Source organism: Augochlora pura, chromosome 11 (genome assembly GCF_028453695.1).
Source record: "Augochlora pura isolate Apur16 chromosome 11, APUR_v2.2.1, whole genome shotgun sequence".
NCBI classification, from domain to species: domain Eukaryota; kingdom Metazoa; phylum Arthropoda; class Insecta; order Hymenoptera; family Halictidae; genus Augochlora; species Augochlora pura.
Window position 1 is genome coordinate 8,226,860 of NC_135782.1, and position 15,603 is coordinate 8,242,462.

Here is a 15,603-nt window from a genome sequence, read left to right on the forward strand (position 1 = left end):
TACATTTTCTGAAATAAATTATCTGAGGTGATTTCAAGAAACTTCTTCCGTTGCAACAATTTCTCTGAGATATCGTTAACGAGTTATTAACAAAAAACATTAATCAATAAGAAGCAAGCTTTGCTGGCGTGAACTAGCCGAACCAACGAGTGGACGTAGTGGCGTGTCACAAGTACAATAAATCAATGAATGTGATCAATGCTAGAAATGTACCGATACAGGTGTTTGCTTTATTCATAGACATAGATAAGCTTTTTGTTCAAAGGCAAATTCCGAAAGCAGTGTAGCATATGAGTCCCTTTTCATCTCTTCTGTGTAGGTTTCTTCTTTTTATTTGTCGTCATAAATTCATCCACCGATCTCCTTTATCACAGTCGATACCTTTCAGTACTCTAGCAATACTAGTTTCTTTTATATCTATCGTCGTACATACTTAGGTTACTCTGCAAATTTTTATCCTTTGCAACGAATGAGATAACCAACGCTGCTACAATATCAATATCGGTACTTTAAAGAAAATTAGTTTTTTACTTGTTTCATTAAGTTCGCATTCGTGGTACCAAATCGTACCATTATTCAAATTTTAAATTTGAAAATGTTACAATTTTTAAGTTTGTAATATGAAATGTTTGCAATAGTCCTATTACTCTCAACGTATGAATTGATCTCAACGCACAGTCTAATTTCTATGTATTTATTGTTATTTTATATAATAAATTTGATTATGGTTTCGTATACATGTGTAATATTTAATAACACGTCGGTAACAAAAGATCGTATTACATGTTCAAGTTGGGTTGGGAGTAGGGGTAACACTAGTATTATATGTACGTCCCAAAAATGTATAACAATTTAGAAATGAGGGTATCTGAGGTGATTTCAAGCAATTTTTTCCTTTACAACCATTTTACTCTGAGATGTCATTAATGAGTTATTAATGTATAAGTGATCAATGAGAAGCGACATCAGTTGGCATGAGGCGGTTGAGCCAATGAGCAAACTAAACTTCATTTGCTGGTCGGCTGCTTTACCCCAATCGAACTTACCTCTCATTAATTAGTGTTTTCCATTAATAATTGGTAAATAAAACCGCGGAATGCAATTGCGTTAAGGAAAAAGTTACTTTAATGACCTTTCAGGAACCCCTCATTTCTCGATTGCAATTGACTTTTGTAATACCCTGTATACATATACATATATCGAAATGGAATTACATGATAAAAACAGAGAATTCATTAATATAATATTGGAAATCATGTTGCAGATTTATTTATATATTTTCAAACTGTACAAACTTTTTGATACATATGTTTATAAATGCATATACAAAAATAACAATTATTTATGATCATGTTAGTTCTTTGAGTACATTACACGTATCAAACAGTCTGCATACTTTTTCTTCTTTTAGATTTGTTACTGTCTAGTGTTTCTTTAAATGGTCTTTTTTGTGATAAAGCAGGACTAGTGGATTCACTTTGCGAACCTCCATTTTGAAGTGGCTCAAAATCGTTTTGTTCATTGTACGAAGCAAAAGCACTAAAGTTGAATGACTCGAACCCTTCAGATAACGTTTTTTCACGCAATAACCGTGCTTCTTTCTTTAATAATTGCTTTTCTTTCTGTTTACCCTTATTTTTTTTCTTTTTCTTAAACTCGCTGTTCGTCAATGTAGGGGTATCTGAATTACTGCATGTATCACCATTTTCTTCTATATCTTCTGCATTGCTCATTGCTTCTTTTGTTTCTCCATTTACTTTAGGACTATCTTGATATATCCTTTTTTTCACAGGCCTAAAAAATGTACAATTTTGTTTTAATATTGAAACATGTTTCACACTTATGTGAATATTACTTACATATTAAATGAAATTCCAATTTGAGCAGCTAGTCTATTACAAGCTGTTTTTGTATCTTTTGCAAGTGAAGCGTAAGTTTTGTATGATACAAGAGCTTTTTTTATATCTTCCCAATCCCATACTTTAGGTACGTGTTGGATATAAATATGACGCAACAATAATAAAAGATTATAAACATATCTTTGTTTAACTTCTTTTCCTATTTCGTTACCATTATTCAGAATGGGTTGTTTATTCTCAACTTTGTTCACATTAGATAATTCTTGAAGTGTATTTATGACATTTTTATACAATTTCTTTTCCATTTTTATTCTAGTGTCAGAACGTATTGTATCTAAATTAACTAAACGACGATTATGATAAAAAACTGTTAAAAAGTCGAGAGCATGTCTTCGTCGAAATGACCTTATAGTAACATCAAAGGCAAAGTCCACCTACAAAAATAAGTTTGGATTATTTAGGAACGTACATTAGTTACAACTACTAACGTACCAACAATGGGGCCAACTGCCAATTACCGTCCCACTGTAATTGTAATATACTTTTAAATAATATTGGTGATAATACACAATCTCTTCTTTTAAAAAAAGCTGTTAAATTTTCAGCATAAATTTCCGCTATAGATGTCGTGGATATATCAGCTTGCTGTGCACATCTTACCAGAAATGTACAGCATTCTGCCAATTTATCACTCATTTCTTGATAAACTGACGTTGTTCTATCTCCTTTCTCTATTAATGCCTTAAAACAGTAACTAATTATGTAATAACGTTATGCTTTATGTATTTGCAAATTATTCTTAATTACCTTCAATATCACTGTCACTAAATTCTCATCTACATTTTCTGTATCTTTAAATTTCTTTACAGCAGCCAATCTTTTTAAACAGGATCGAATACGATCTTGAAGAGGTTTTTGATGAGGATCTTTTATACAGTACTCCAGTAATGCGAAAAGTGGAAGTATCATGTCAAATACAATTGTCATTGACGGGCTACACTCTAAATATGTTTCTAATAAATCGATAACTCGGATCCTAAAATGTGTTAAAGCTTGTGCCGATTTTTTTTGTTTCTTTGATCGTGACTGACGATTCTCTCGTAGAATTCTAAATGCTGCTGATAATGATTCATTTAATCGCTTTCCTTCTTCATCGTCGATTTTGTCCACATCAATGTCTTCATCATCAGTTTGAACAAAAGCTTCACCTAATGCTTGACGTACCGCCATTCGTAGTCGATCTGTGACAGTGTCCTCTTCATCTTCGTTGATTGATTCTTCATTAGAATCAGAATCATTATTGTCCGTCGAACATTGTACTGCGTCATCAGAAAATTCTTCGTCCACTTCACTATCATCATTTGATTCTGAATCCAATGAGTCTTCTTCATTTGCTTCTCCTTCTGTTACAAGGGGTTCTTTCCCACTTCTTATGTCCAGAACCTAAAAATGAAAAATTTGAGATGTTATATTATCTGTAATTCCAAATGAAATCACATCTACGTACTGCTAAAATTTGATGTATAGCTGCTGGTGTTACATATGGACAAATGTGTGGGAAAACACATCCCACAAGAGATCGCAATAAATGATCGTTTTTAGAATAAAAAGACAGTAGTAAGTCAGTTACTACTTCCACCCATTCTGGTTCATCTTCTTCCTTTTTGTTGATTCCTACTTTATTTTTTTTAGATTTTTTAACTAATCTTTCATAACAACTTTGAAGTTCATTGATAGCCATAATTGCCATATGTGGGTCTGAAAATAATTGTAATCCCATATGTAAATTCATTGTGTGGAATACTGGTACAGCCTCTGCCTTTTTCTTATTACTCTCTAACTTTTCAATTGAATTTATCACTTTCTGCCAGGCCACTTTTGCTTCATCTGATAATGGATTTCTTAGCTTTAGAATTTGACTTCTCAGGTGTGTATCTAAATAATGAACTAAGTCACTTAATACATTTCGTAAACTACTTAATTTTGGTAATTTGTGATCCAATGCATGGTAAAATGCTTCTTTAAGTTGTGCTGAAAATAAAAAATAACACAATAACAAAAAAGGGTATGCACAAATTTTTATATATCAAATAATTATACTCACGTGCCAAATCTACTCCAACATTTGGCATTTCACATAACCCTTGAGTAAATAAGAATTTTAATTGTTCTAATCTCCATTCTTGATCCATTAAAGTTACTGAATATCCCATTAATCTGTAGACATGTAGTCAATTTATTCTACATAATTGCTCTTAAGAAAAAATGTAATTCAAATTATCTGTTTACATAATTAAATACCTTGTTAATAAGTGAGCAGCATAGATTCTTTCAGTATTTGTCCAAAATGTTTTTGTACCTGGCATTTCTTTGGGTATCAGATTCTCAATAATATCCTTATATATTTTTGATACCTTTTTAATACCTTCTAGACTTAAATTTCCTGTAATCATTTGAACTACTTTTGTACCAGTTTTCTTTTCTATCATTAAGTCACCAGGATACAATATCAACTTCTTTAATACAGCAATCTGTGTTTTTAGCTTTGTATGACTGCTGGCTGTAGCTGATACTAATAAATGTAAAATTTCCTTAAACGCAATGAGTACTTCATCTTTGTCATGTTTTTTATTTCCATAAAACCTTTTTAGCATATGTTGCATATAATTTGTAGATAATAATGAAGGAAGTACAGACTTATCTGTAGTATTTGACAATATTAATTTAAGAATTTCTATGGCCAAATGTTCATCAATTCTAGAAGGTTTTGTAAACTTTTGATCTATATACATCCAAAATTCAGTAATAAGTTCACCTGATGTTAAATTTTTGCAAAATAATTTGAATACTGGATGATGACATAGTATAACTTTAGGTAAATCCTGAAAATTAATAATGCAATAAATTTCTTATAAACAGTACTTATTATAAAAATAAGAATGTATTATTTGTCTAATGAACACTTACCAGTAATATTTTTACTATATCAGTCATAGTTTCTTTGGTAATATCTCCAGTACCAAAATGTTCTTTCCAAAATGTTGTGTTTGCAATTGATGGAAATTTATCTTTCATTACTAGTAAAGCATAAATTGAATCTAGATTTTGTTCTGACCAAGGCTTACCAAATTCTATTTCAATAATTGGACAGACTAAGTTTTCAATTTTCTTTATATCAATTTGATTTATAAACTCAATAAAAAATGAAATAGATGGGAATGATAGATAACTACGTTGTCTGCCCCCTTTAACAAGATCTTCTATAATTTGTTTCTGCATTTCTATTGTACTTTTTAAAAGTATTTTAGATCGTATTAATGCCCCATATACTAGTATACGTCCCATATAAATATCAGCATTTTCCTGCAATAATATTTGTTGCAAATATGTAACATACTAACAAGCATGTAGAACTTTTGATAATGTGTGTAATAATTAATCAGCAAGTATATACTTACACCTTTGTTGTTACTGTTAACTGGATGCAGTTCACTATCTACTATAGATATTATTTCCTCTAGTGACATTTCAGGATACATTGTTAAAAAAACTGTCAAAGTTGTATAAAAACCTATTCTTGAAGAGGTTTTTGATGCACCTAAACCTCGAATTAGTCTCCTTAGTGCATATTTAAATTCTTTACTGTTATTTTGGTTCTAAAAGATTAATAATTGTAGGCAAGTCATTTGTATGAATAGATTCTAAACATATTTCGCGCTTTTAATAAAGAAGTGATTTGAGGTTAATTTAAATAAACACTTACTGAACTTTGTCCAAGTAAATACTTTAGTAGTTCAATACCACCATTTATTCTATTGTGTTCGGTTTCATTTCTGAGTTTCGTAAAATGATCAAGAACTGTATAATCCATTTTATTCTTTTCCTTCACTTTTAAGTCATTTGAAACAACCTCTACCATGTGCATTCCCTCGTCTGCCATCTTGCTTCGCTTAACTAGAAACTACGTTAATCTTAATATTGCCTACATTAAATGTACGTACAATGAGCAATGTACATATATACACTTCGTACATAATATACAAGAAGTACAATATGTAATATATTAGTAATATTTTAATTATAATTATTTGCGTGAGGCAAATAATAAATAGAATATAAAATCAAAGTTGAATGTTTCATGTTTACGTAGCATAGACTGTCAACTGTCTTCTTAAAAACTCTTATTTTGGATAAACACTTTCGAAATACAACATATACCGTCAGTGAAAATTTTTAGTAAATAATACTGAACAGTACTACATATGTACAAAAGTATACCTTTTTAACAAAGCATTGCCAAAACTTAGTCTTCTAAATTTATATTTTAAATAATTATAAGCATTTTGTTCTACTGGATGCAATTTTTAACTCTTTGATAAATTATTATTTATATTTATCAATTGAAATGTGTGAGTAAATTTTCATAACTTTATGATTGAAAATTCTTTAATGGTTAGGAAAGTGCCATCTTGAATATAGTAACTCGCTCGACCCGCGCGGTCCCGGTCAGTTTCGTGCATCCAATATGGCTGGTCGAAGTGGTTACGAAGATTCAAGGCAAGTATAGACTGCAATTTCTTTCGTGTACAATAATCATTTAAGTTTTTCTGAAGCAGTGTAACGGTAGTAATATAGTCAGTGCACCAGTCTGGTGAAAGAACACGTCCTATCTTCGATAATCTTTCGATTTTAAGGTTAAATAATTTTCGATTAGAGAGGAGCGCAGCACTTTGCAGATATGGTGCTTTCGACACGCGGCTTTATTTTGGCCGGCCAAACATTGATGTATCATACTCGTAACACTATTAACAAAAGTGTTATTTGTCTATTCGTGCGACTAATCTTATATATCTATCCCAAAATATTATTCTTCGTAATGTGGAGATATAGATGAGAGTACATTATTTTTTGAAATTTATGCTTATGATATTGATATTAAGTTAATGCTTTAATTACAGCTTTTTAACTTTATTATACTAAGAAATTTAGATTTTTAGATACAAATACGGGATTTATTTTTTTTTAAGTGTATTGAATCCTGTGAATTTATTATTATGTTCAAAGCATTCAATGTCACTATTTTTAAGTTACAAAATATTTTATTAAAAAAAAAAAAATGAATATGTGTGTATATATATATATATATACATACATATATATATATATATATATATATATATATATACATATAGTATATATCATATTCATATATAATTTACTATATAAATTGTTTTCAATAATACCTTTTTTATATGTGTAAGTGAATATAGTTTTTTGTTTTTTTTTTACAGAGATCTTGGAGGCGGATATCGCAGAAATGGAAAACCATTGCCAACTGAGCCACCTTACACTGCGTTTGTGGGAAATTTGCCAAATGGAATTGTTCAAGGAGATGTGGATAAAATCTTTGAGGAACTTAATGTTAAAGGAATCAGATTGGTTAAAGATAAAGAAACTGATAGGTTTGTAGATTACGAGTTATTCAAATATAACAAGATTATAGTTCTAATATCACTAATATTTATATTGTCTTTTCTGCAGGTTTAAGGGCTTCTGTTATGTCGAGTTTGAAGATTTGGAAGATTTAAAAGCTGCATTAGGAAAAGATGGTTTAATAAGAGTTGATGATAGTGTCCTTAAAATAGATGTAGCAGAGGGTAAAAGAAATGATCGAGGAAGTGGATTTGATAGAAGAAATCGTCCTGGAGGCACCAGTGGAGGAGGAGGAGGAGGTTTTAGAGGAAGAGATAGCGGCCGTAGTGGATTTGGTGATGATTATGGTAATATATTTTTATGTTCATATATTTTTTTGTAATATATGTTCAATATTTAAATTAATTATTTACCACATTGTGTTACTGTTTATAATAACAATAATATATGGAGAACTCTGTGTATAAAATTTCTCCTTTATATTTCGTGGATTAATGTTATAGCATTTTAAATTATGTTAATTATAATATACAGGAGGTTATAGTGATAGAGGTGATAGAGGTGGTGGTCGGCAAGGTAATTCATGGGAGATGAGAGGTAGTCGAGGCAGTAGCAGCAGTCAGTTTAATGATGATGCAAGTGGAGGAAATCGAGATTGGGCTCGTGGTGGTGTACCACCACCTAGTGGATATGGTACTAGGCCACCACCTACTCGTCTAAGAGGAACTGAGCGGAAACCATTTCCTGATGAAATGTATAATAAAGAACCACCTCCAGGTTAGCTAATTCTCTTCTTTTTATTTCTTAATTATTTGATTTAATTAAATAATTATTAATATTTTTTTTATATATAGACACAACTGGAAGGAAACGTTTGGTGTTAGCACCAAGAACAATTCAAACACCTGTCAATGCAGTTGCTGAATCAAGTAAATCAAGTTCAATATATGGTGGTGCAAAACCTCGAGAGGAGAAACTTAAAACTTATGACAAGTAAAAATATTATTATGTTTAATAGTTTCTGATCCCTTAATTAGAGGGGATGGAACTTCCCTAACAAAGATTTGGAAACCAATGCGGGATTTTTTAGTTTCCTCACAGACAATGGGAAGAATCTCTTCAAAGCTGAAATAATGAAATTATGATCATTTTTATTTACCCCCAAAGGGGTGTGTCTTCCCTCAAAATTCATAACGACGAAAGGTGATTTGATAAAACTCTTAGGTTCTGTGCATTTGACACTTTCAATTACGAATAAAATTTTCTTGTCTAATGCCCTCTCTATTTACATTAACTTCTTAGTTAAAACAAAATATAATAGTAAATTGGGAATTCGAAGTAAACACTGTGTGCACAATGCATGCTTCAATAGTGTTGGTATTTATATACATATATATATATATAAATATTATATATAAATAAACATATATATATATATATATATATATATGTAAATCATAATTGTTGAGATGACACAGAAGTTTTAATGTTCATGTCAATTTCATGATGAGTTTTGTATCAATTTGTAATAATACTGAGGGTATGTGTACAAACTATTAAAAATATATACTGTCATTGCATGTGTATTTGATCCCGTGCAAAGCCGTATTTTCAAAAATTGTACTCTAAAATAATCCCTATTTAAATGAGTACGAAGCATTATCTGTATTATTTTTCCTTCCTTATAATTTTTACGTTTCACTTTAATACTGATCATTGTATGTGCTTGTTAAAATGGTTTGAGAATAATTATTTAATAGATAAAGTCGCATTTGATTAAAACGATTAAACAGTTGTTTACTCGCGCTTAAGATAAATAATTAATAAAGAATTAAAATATTTGAATGATTAAAACAATTTGTACATCACCGAAAGATACAAATGATAATGTGTCGATTATTAAACAATAATATTGTGTAACGAATTAATTAACTATGCTAGTAAGAAATGTCGATTATTTGAAAAAGATATCGATGGTTATGAGATAATAAATAAAGGGAAACTTGAAATAATGACAAATACTATGTAAAACTATGCTTGTATATGATATTATTTCCTGAATAAAGTAGCCGTTTGCCTGATAAACGTATAATGTATCGTCAGAGATTTAAGAGACAATAGGCGATGAAAAGTTGTATGTAATTTTAATTATGAATAACATGTAATATTCTTAATACCTTTTGTAAATTACTCACAAATATACTAAATTAATCTATTCGGATAATTTTTCATAATAATTCGATGTTCAACTTTTTTAAATTTTTTACACACTAAAATATTTAAAAAATACATAGCAAAAGTAAAATTACAGTTTCTAGTTGTAATTACATGCTTAATGATAATTTGTATCGATGAAGAATGTAATATAGATAAAATGGTTATCTTATTTCTTATAGAACCCCAGAGGTATTTCAGTTGCCACGCCTAAATTTCTTCCAATTGAGGGATATCTCCCTTCCCCCACTTAACCCGGATATGGAGTAATGTTTCCTGTACAGTCGGTGTAACATCTATATTTCAATGAGGCTACAATAAATAATTTGGTTTTGTTATATGACTTTGGTCATCAGTTAGTTAATTACAAAAGAGTGAAAGCAATGTGAATTCAAACAAAAGTTGTGAAGTAAAGTCAGTCACCTCTACGCCGTTTTATTTGACGCATGTATTTTCGGTATGGTTGTGGTACAATCGTGTTCTGTCACAATACGGCGCCCGTTTGTCTAAAATTTGGTTTCCGATTATTTTTTCAATATTCGTCGGCTATACTCGATTAGTAATATCTTCCTTGTAGGTTACTTTTCTAGAAAAAAATGTCTACTGAAAGTGTAAAAACTGTAAGTATTGTATAATAAATATAAACATGATTTATAATATTTTTCTTATACATTATAAAAGGGGTGTTTATATTTGTTATATTTTATTATGTAGTTTGCTAGCCTCGAAACTCCTGGATATGTGGGATTTGCAAATTTACCTAATCAAGTACATAGGAAATCTGTAAAGAAAGGATTTGAATTTACGTTAATGGTTGTCGGAGAATCAGGTCTTGGAAAATCTACATTAGTCAATAGCCTATTTCTTACTGACTTATATCCAGAACGTGTAATTCCTGATGCTATAGGTAAGCTTCATTTTATATGTTTAATATTTTATGCAACACTGTTAATTATTAACATATTAATGTTGTATAAATAGAAAAAACTAATCAAACTGTAAAGCTTGATGCCTCTACTGTGGAGATTGAAGAAAGAGGAGTTAAACTTAGATTGACTGTTGTTGATACACCTGGTTATGGAGATGCAATTGATAATACAGATAGTTTTAGAGCTATTATACAATACATAGACGACCAGTTTGAAAGATTTTTACGTGATGAAAGTGGCTTAAATAGAAGAAATATAGTAGATAATAGAATACACTGCTGCTTTTATTTTATTTCTCCTTTTGGTCATGGGTAAGACAAATTTAATTGTGACTATATTTGGAAATGGTACAGAAAATACTAAATATGTTTATTTTTGCTAGATTAAAACCATTGGATATAGAATTTATGAAACAACTTCATAATAAAGTCAACATTGTGCCAGTAATTGCTAAAGCAGATGTACTTACAAAAAAGGAAGTTTTACGCTTAAAAAAGCGTGTTATGGAAGAAATTGAGGGCAGTGGCATAAAAATCTATCCTCTGCCAGATTGTGATAGCGACGAAGACGAAGATTACAAAGAACAAGTTAGACAACTAAAAGAAGCAGTCCCTTTTGCAGTATGTGGAGCTAACACATTATTAGAAGTAAAGGGGCGTAAAGTACGTGGACGTTTATATCCATGGGGCGTTGTAGAGGTTGAGAATCCTGATCATTGTGATTTTATAAAATTGAGAACAATGCTGATGTAAGTATTATTATGTGAACAAATTGTACTTGTACAAAAAACAAGCTTTTTAATTCTGTAAATTTGCAGCACACATATGCAGGATTTGCAGGAAGTAACACAGGAGGTACATTATGAAAATTATCGTAGTGAAAGACTGGCTAAAGGAGCTCCTGTTCCACCTCGCAGGCAAACGTAAGTTTAAACGACATGTACATGAATTTTTACATAATATTAAGTATATTTATTAACTTCCTGAACCATTTTATTAACAGTATTGTGGAAGCCGAAAAATCTCATACAGTGTCGGAAAAAGATCGTATATTACAAGAAAAAGAAGCGGAATTACGACGAATGCAAGAACTCTTGGCAGTAATGCAAGCACAAATGCAACAGCAGCATCCATAATTATATACTCTCTATGCAAATTGCATAAAGATACATATAAATTGATCACCATTAAAGGTGCCAAAAAGATAAATAATTATTATGCTATCCAAGATAAAATATAATAGGAGTGCATAATTTTATAAATTCATTTGTGACAAACGTATTATGTAAAGATACGTTTCTTAATTCAGTATTTTCTTTAAATACTAAGTCAAATAATGTTCATATTCGAGTGTCTTACAAAAGTCAAAACAGAAATGTGCGATAAGTGCCTTGCATATTCCTTTTAAATAGAACAATTTACAGTTCCATTATTGAAATAGAAATATTAAAATAACTCATCATATAAAAGTAAATTTATGTAATATTTGAAGGATACAGTACAATTAAAATTTGGTAAAACATTATACTAGATATATAATAGCTATAAAATATGAAGTATCCATTAAAACAAAACATGCACAATTTTTAAACGTATACAAAATTTCATATCAAAGTAAATTAAAAAACTATTAATACAATTTTATATAGGGCCATATGTATGTCAATGTTCTCTGAATGTTGATATTTTATAGAAATATCTTATTGACAAACTGAGAAAAACATACAGTTTGCAAGCCATATCTTCCAATGTTCCATGTATATTTTTTTAAGTAATTCAAAAATTTAAGACTGTTTTAGTATCAAACTATCAGTAATAATTCAGTATACCTAAGATCGACAAAAATGTATTTTTTACTGTGATAGACAGTGTCGTATATAGAAAACGTAATCTGTTTATGTTTCTGCAATATGTAAAGTATTATTTTTATTTTGAAACTACATATGTGTTACTTCTACTTAATATTAAATAAGACTTAAGCATTTTATTCATTGTATGATTTACATAAAAAGGTTTAGATAATTCAAATTATAACATTGTATTTAATGACTTGGAAATCATGAGAAGACATTTTAACAATGTAAGTGAAACAAATATCAATGTATTGCGTAAATTTATTTTTTCTTAACTATTGTACTTATTTGTATGCATTTTTATACTAAGAACACTTTCGTATGTATTATACAGTACACCCAAAGTGTATTTTATACCTTTTTTATACAAATATACTGATTATAATTTGTGTCATTGATTGTTTAATTTTTACTCTCTGTGATTCATGTAATAATCTATTGCAGTTGAAAATGCTGCAAAGCCCGCTGCTCCAATTATACCTGCCTTAACACCAGCTGAAACGTGAAATTGCAGTGTGAAATATATGTATCAAATTAAATTATTATGTTCTAACTAAATATACATAAGCAATAGGTACCTCGCAGTCCTAATATTCCACCTGTAAAACCACCTGCATATGCCGTATTCTTCCAATCGTTTTTACCTCTATACTAGAAGGATATTGTCAAATATTCGTCATATACTCTTACTATTAATAAATTGTAATAAAATGAAGTATTATTAATCATATATATGTATATAGAATATCTCCGAAATCATGGTACAAACGGCCAAGTAGTGAATTTGTATACAAGTTGGAAAAGAGGAATATTTCTTAAGAAAATCATTTTTGAATATTCAGTGAATATATATGCTACTAAAAAATAATTAATTGATGCACCTGTTCATGACTTACTAACTTTACTACTTGCACATACTCTAGCACTTAAATCTCATGAATTTTCAACGTAATTTTCTTTGAAAATAAGATTATAAACGAAAAGAATGTTATTCCCTTTTTTGACTTCTATCTGTATGTACTAATCAAAATAAAATAATTTTATAGAGAATTTGTAAAAATATTACCGATTCTATAGAGCATTCAATTGCAGTAAATACACAACCAACAATAGCAAAATTCTTAGCATAACTTGAAGCTGTGCTTCCCATTTCTCTAAGTGTTTCACGGACAGTTTGTTGTTTCTCAATACTAGCAAAATTTGGATTTACACTAGCTGAAAACCATCCTATTACACCTCCCAGAGCATACCCTAAAAATATAATTTTTCCTTTAATTATAGTTTATTAAATAGTAATTACTTAATACAAGTATATAACGTACCTATAAAACAACTACATATACTTTTAAAAGTACAACTTTCTGCTATACTTTCCATACGTTTTTCTACATTAGTTTTAATTTGTACAGGTCCCACTGTCCTTGGGATTATAATATTTTCTCTAAATCTTTGCTGACTTCCGACTAGATAAATAGCTATTTCATCCCAAGTTCTATCATTTAAAAAAACTTTTCCTTCACTATTTTCTGGTGGTTTGGGTGGTTCAGTGGTAAACATTTTTATTGGAGTATTATATACTACTTATTGAAAACAAAACAACAGTAGTAGATATGTATATGTTTTCAAAGTTTAATCACTATGAGTTTCCTCAGCCTCGTTGTTAGTTTATGTAAATATCTATAAATAAAAAACGTAAAAATTTAATACATAGTATTAAAGACTATACTAGTGTTTTTAAAATATTTTCCATTGTAACCTATTATCATAGATTACCATTAAATAGTATGCAAAAATATATTAAAAAGATATTTTTGGAATTTCAATACTAAATGTATGAGCACAAGCTCATACTTGCTTCATCAAACGCGTCGTACGACATCGACTGTAAAGATGAAGAGAAGAGTACTATAAACATATAAATTCTATTACTCTAGTGCTTCCATATAAAATCTGAATTTTTTCGTTGTTTTTTTGAGGTTTTGTTTTTTTACAGCTAGAATTTTCAAACAAATTTTTAAAAAATCTCATACGAATTACAAAGTATGTATGTGGGTGCTTCACATATCTCGGGTTATTCTTACAATTTCTTAATATTTTCAAATTTGGAAATTAGGTCACAAACTGATGTGACATGTGTCGAAATTCCCTGGTTTCAGCGTGCTGAGTGAAATAAAGTTTATGACATAATTATTTCACACGTGTGTCGAAGTTTCCTGAATTGTAATTGTAATCCATTGGCATTAACCAATCACATTTGTAAGGTCTCTTACGCACCACTTAGAATAGATGCCAAACGGTTTCTTGACACCACTGTTACAAAAAAGTTTAACCTAAACAGTAGTCAAGAGCGACTGAGTTACATTGCTTAATCGTTATGTATGTACAATTAGGTTGCCGTGTATGAAATGTCGAATTTTCATAATCTGGAGTTGTCTATTGCCAGAGTTATAGTTTGTTAAAAAGAATTCTTTCCAAATTCTGTATTACGTCGCAAGAAACAGTTTGAAAATTAAATAACTCAAAAAGTATGAAACATTAACCCAATTCACTCGATATATCACTAACAGATTTTTATCTTTTAAGGGAAAGACAAACACTTGAAAAGACACGCAAAAGATAAATACTTTGTTTGCGAAAATAGTATTAACATAACCATAGCCGAATTTATTCATCCAAATTTAAAATTTTTAAAAAATTTTTAAAAATCAATTTATACATTGAAAGTTCGTTGGGAAAAGTGGATCATATTTCGAGCAAATAAACATCTTTCAAAAACAGATTTCTAGTTTACACACTATTGCATTTGTAACATTCATTCATTCTTTTACGCTACGTTTAGAGTAATGCAATAATTAGCTGAGCCTGATCCTGCTCAACTTGTCGAAATACTTCTTATGAACATACACATTCGAAACATATCTCAATGTGCATTGAACATTGTTCACGAATCTGCTAGTAAATATGGTAAGGAAGTACAAGAAAAGGCGATAAGATAAGTCGAATATTGCATAGCGTGTTTCAAATAGAGCGCCAGGCGTACGGACGAGCGAAAAAAGTGAGACGCAACACTGAAAAATGAGACGGCCTAGGTTTCTTATCCGTGGGACTTATTTTGCATGGTTTCTGATGGTCGTGCTCTCTTGCTCACCCCTTATCTCCTCTCTTTGTTTTTACCTATGAGGGCACCACTGTGAATCGTCAGCCAATTAGAGCACAGCAATTCCTTGCCTTCTCTCAATTCAAGAGTCTCGTTGCCCCAAACATGGTTCTTGAATTGAGATATTACTGTACATATAGTTTACCGGTACCAGATGCC

General features: G+C 30.1%; 4 protein-coding genes across 8 annotated transcripts; 2 read left to right on the forward strand and 2 right to left on the reverse strand.

Annotated features, from left to right (window-relative positions):
- Window positions 1–1,241: 1,241 nt before the first annotated feature.
- On the reverse strand, window positions 1,242–6,253 carry Mybbp1a (MYB binding protein 1a). Of its 2 annotated transcripts, XM_078193925.1 has the most exons (11): window positions 6,138–6,253; window positions 5,623–5,813; window positions 5,318–5,515; window positions 4,827–5,222; window positions 4,161–4,741; window positions 3,964–4,076; window positions 3,367–3,890; window positions 2,667–3,302; window positions 2,352–2,600; window positions 1,860–2,293; window positions 1,242–1,794 (listed from the first exon to the last, which is right to left on the reverse strand). In XM_078193925.1, the coding sequence occupies exons 2-11, from the start codon at window positions 5,797–5,799 to the stop codon at window positions 1,380–1,382; spliced, it is 3,723 nt and encodes a 1,240-aa protein (XP_078050051.1). In that variant the 5' UTR covers window positions 5,800–5,813; window positions 6,138–6,253; the 3' UTR covers window positions 1,242–1,379. The 2 variants fall into 2 exon arrangements, with proteins under 2 accessions (XP_078050051.1, XP_078050052.1); XM_078193926.1 differs by lacking the exon at window positions 6,138–6,253 and having other exon boundaries at window positions 5,623–5,820.
- A 45-nt stretch (window positions 6,254–6,298) lies between these two features.
- On the forward strand, window positions 6,299–8,942 carry Eif4h1 (eukaryotic translation initiation factor 4H1). Its single transcript, XM_078193928.1, has 5 exons — window positions 6,299–6,416; window positions 7,151–7,321; window positions 7,401–7,639; window positions 7,827–8,069; window positions 8,147–8,942. Exons 1-5 carry the CDS (start codon window positions 6,385–6,387, stop codon window positions 8,287–8,289), a joined length of 828 nt encoding a protein of 275 aa, XP_078050054.1. The 5' UTR covers window positions 6,299–6,384; the 3' UTR covers window positions 8,290–8,942.
- Window positions 8,943–9,766: 824 nt separating this feature from the next.
- Septin1 (Septin 1) lies at window positions 9,767–12,681 on the forward strand. Its single transcript, XM_078193927.1, has 6 exons — window positions 9,767–10,126; window positions 10,221–10,413; window positions 10,488–10,746; window positions 10,818–11,183; window positions 11,253–11,357; window positions 11,438–12,681. Exons 1-6 carry the CDS (start codon window positions 10,103–10,105, stop codon window positions 11,568–11,570), a joined length of 1,080 nt encoding a protein of 359 aa, XP_078050053.1. The 5' UTR covers window positions 9,767–10,102; the 3' UTR covers window positions 11,571–12,681.
- Window positions 12,643–15,106, reverse strand: LOC144476746 (mitochondrial import inner membrane translocase subunit Tim22). 4 transcript variants are annotated; one of them, XM_078193931.1, is made up of 6 exons: window positions 14,369–15,106; window positions 14,061–14,280; window positions 13,610–13,964; window positions 13,354–13,538; window positions 12,866–12,938; window positions 12,643–12,782 (listed from the first exon to the last, which is right to left on the reverse strand). In XM_078193931.1, exons 3-6 carry the CDS (start codon window positions 13,842–13,844, stop codon window positions 12,697–12,699), a joined length of 579 nt encoding a protein of 192 aa, XP_078050057.1. In that variant the 5' UTR covers window positions 13,845–13,964; window positions 14,061–14,280; window positions 14,369–15,106; the 3' UTR covers window positions 12,643–12,696. The 4 variants fall into 4 exon arrangements, with proteins under 4 accessions (XP_078050057.1, XP_078050059.1, XP_078050056.1 ...); XM_078193933.1 differs by lacking the exon at window positions 14,061–14,280 and having other exon boundaries at window positions 14,562–15,106; XM_078193930.1 differs by having other exon boundaries at window positions 14,061–15,106.
- Between the last annotated feature and the right edge of the window lie 497 nt (window positions 15,107–15,603).

Bases quoted from the DNA above. Each gene is read 5' to 3' on its own strand.
- Mybbp1a (XM_078193925.1), bottom strand. From the start codon at position 5,799: ATGGCAGACGAGGGAATGCACATGGTAGAGGTTGTTTCAAATGACTTA. The intron at 5,223-5,317 runs GTAAGTATATAC...ATATTATTGCAG, and splicing joins TTAACAGTAACAACAAAGGT to GAAAATGCTGATATTTATAT. The intron at 2,294-2,351 runs GTACGTTAGTAG...TTATTTTTGTAG, and splicing joins GGCAGTTGGCCCCATTGTTG to GTGGACTTTGCCTTTGATGT.
- Eif4h1 (XM_078193928.1), top strand. From the start codon at position 6,385: ATGGCTGGTCGAAGTGGTTACGAAGATTCAAG. The intron at 6,417-7,150 runs GCAAGTATAGAC...TTTTTTTTACAG, and splicing joins AGTGGTTACGAAGATTCAAG to AGATCTTGGAGGCGGATATC. The intron at 7,640-7,826 runs GTAATATATTTT...TATAATATACAG, and splicing joins TGGATTTGGTGATGATTATG to GAGGTTATAGTGATAGAGGT.
- Septin1 (XM_078193927.1), top strand. From the start codon at position 10,103: ATGTCTACTGAAAGTGTAAAAACT. The intron at 10,414-10,487 runs GTAAGCTTCATT...TTGTATAAATAG, and splicing joins TGTAATTCCTGATGCTATAG to AAAAAACTAATCAAACTGTA. The intron at 11,184-11,252 runs GTAAGTATTATT...GTAAATTTGCAG, and splicing joins AAATTGAGAACAATGCTGAT to CACACATATGCAGGATTTGC.
- LOC144476746 (XM_078193933.1), bottom strand. From the start codon at position 13,844: ATGTTTACCACTGAACCACCCAAACCACCAGAAAATAGTGAAGGAAAA. The intron at 13,539-13,609 runs GTACGTTATATA...TTATATTTTTAG, and splicing joins TATATGTAGTTGTTTTATAG to GGTATGCTCTGGGAGGTGTA. The intron at 12,939-13,353 runs GTAATATTTTTA...ATATCCTTCTAG, and splicing joins TTGAATGCTCTATAGAATCG to TATAGAGGTAAAAACGATTG.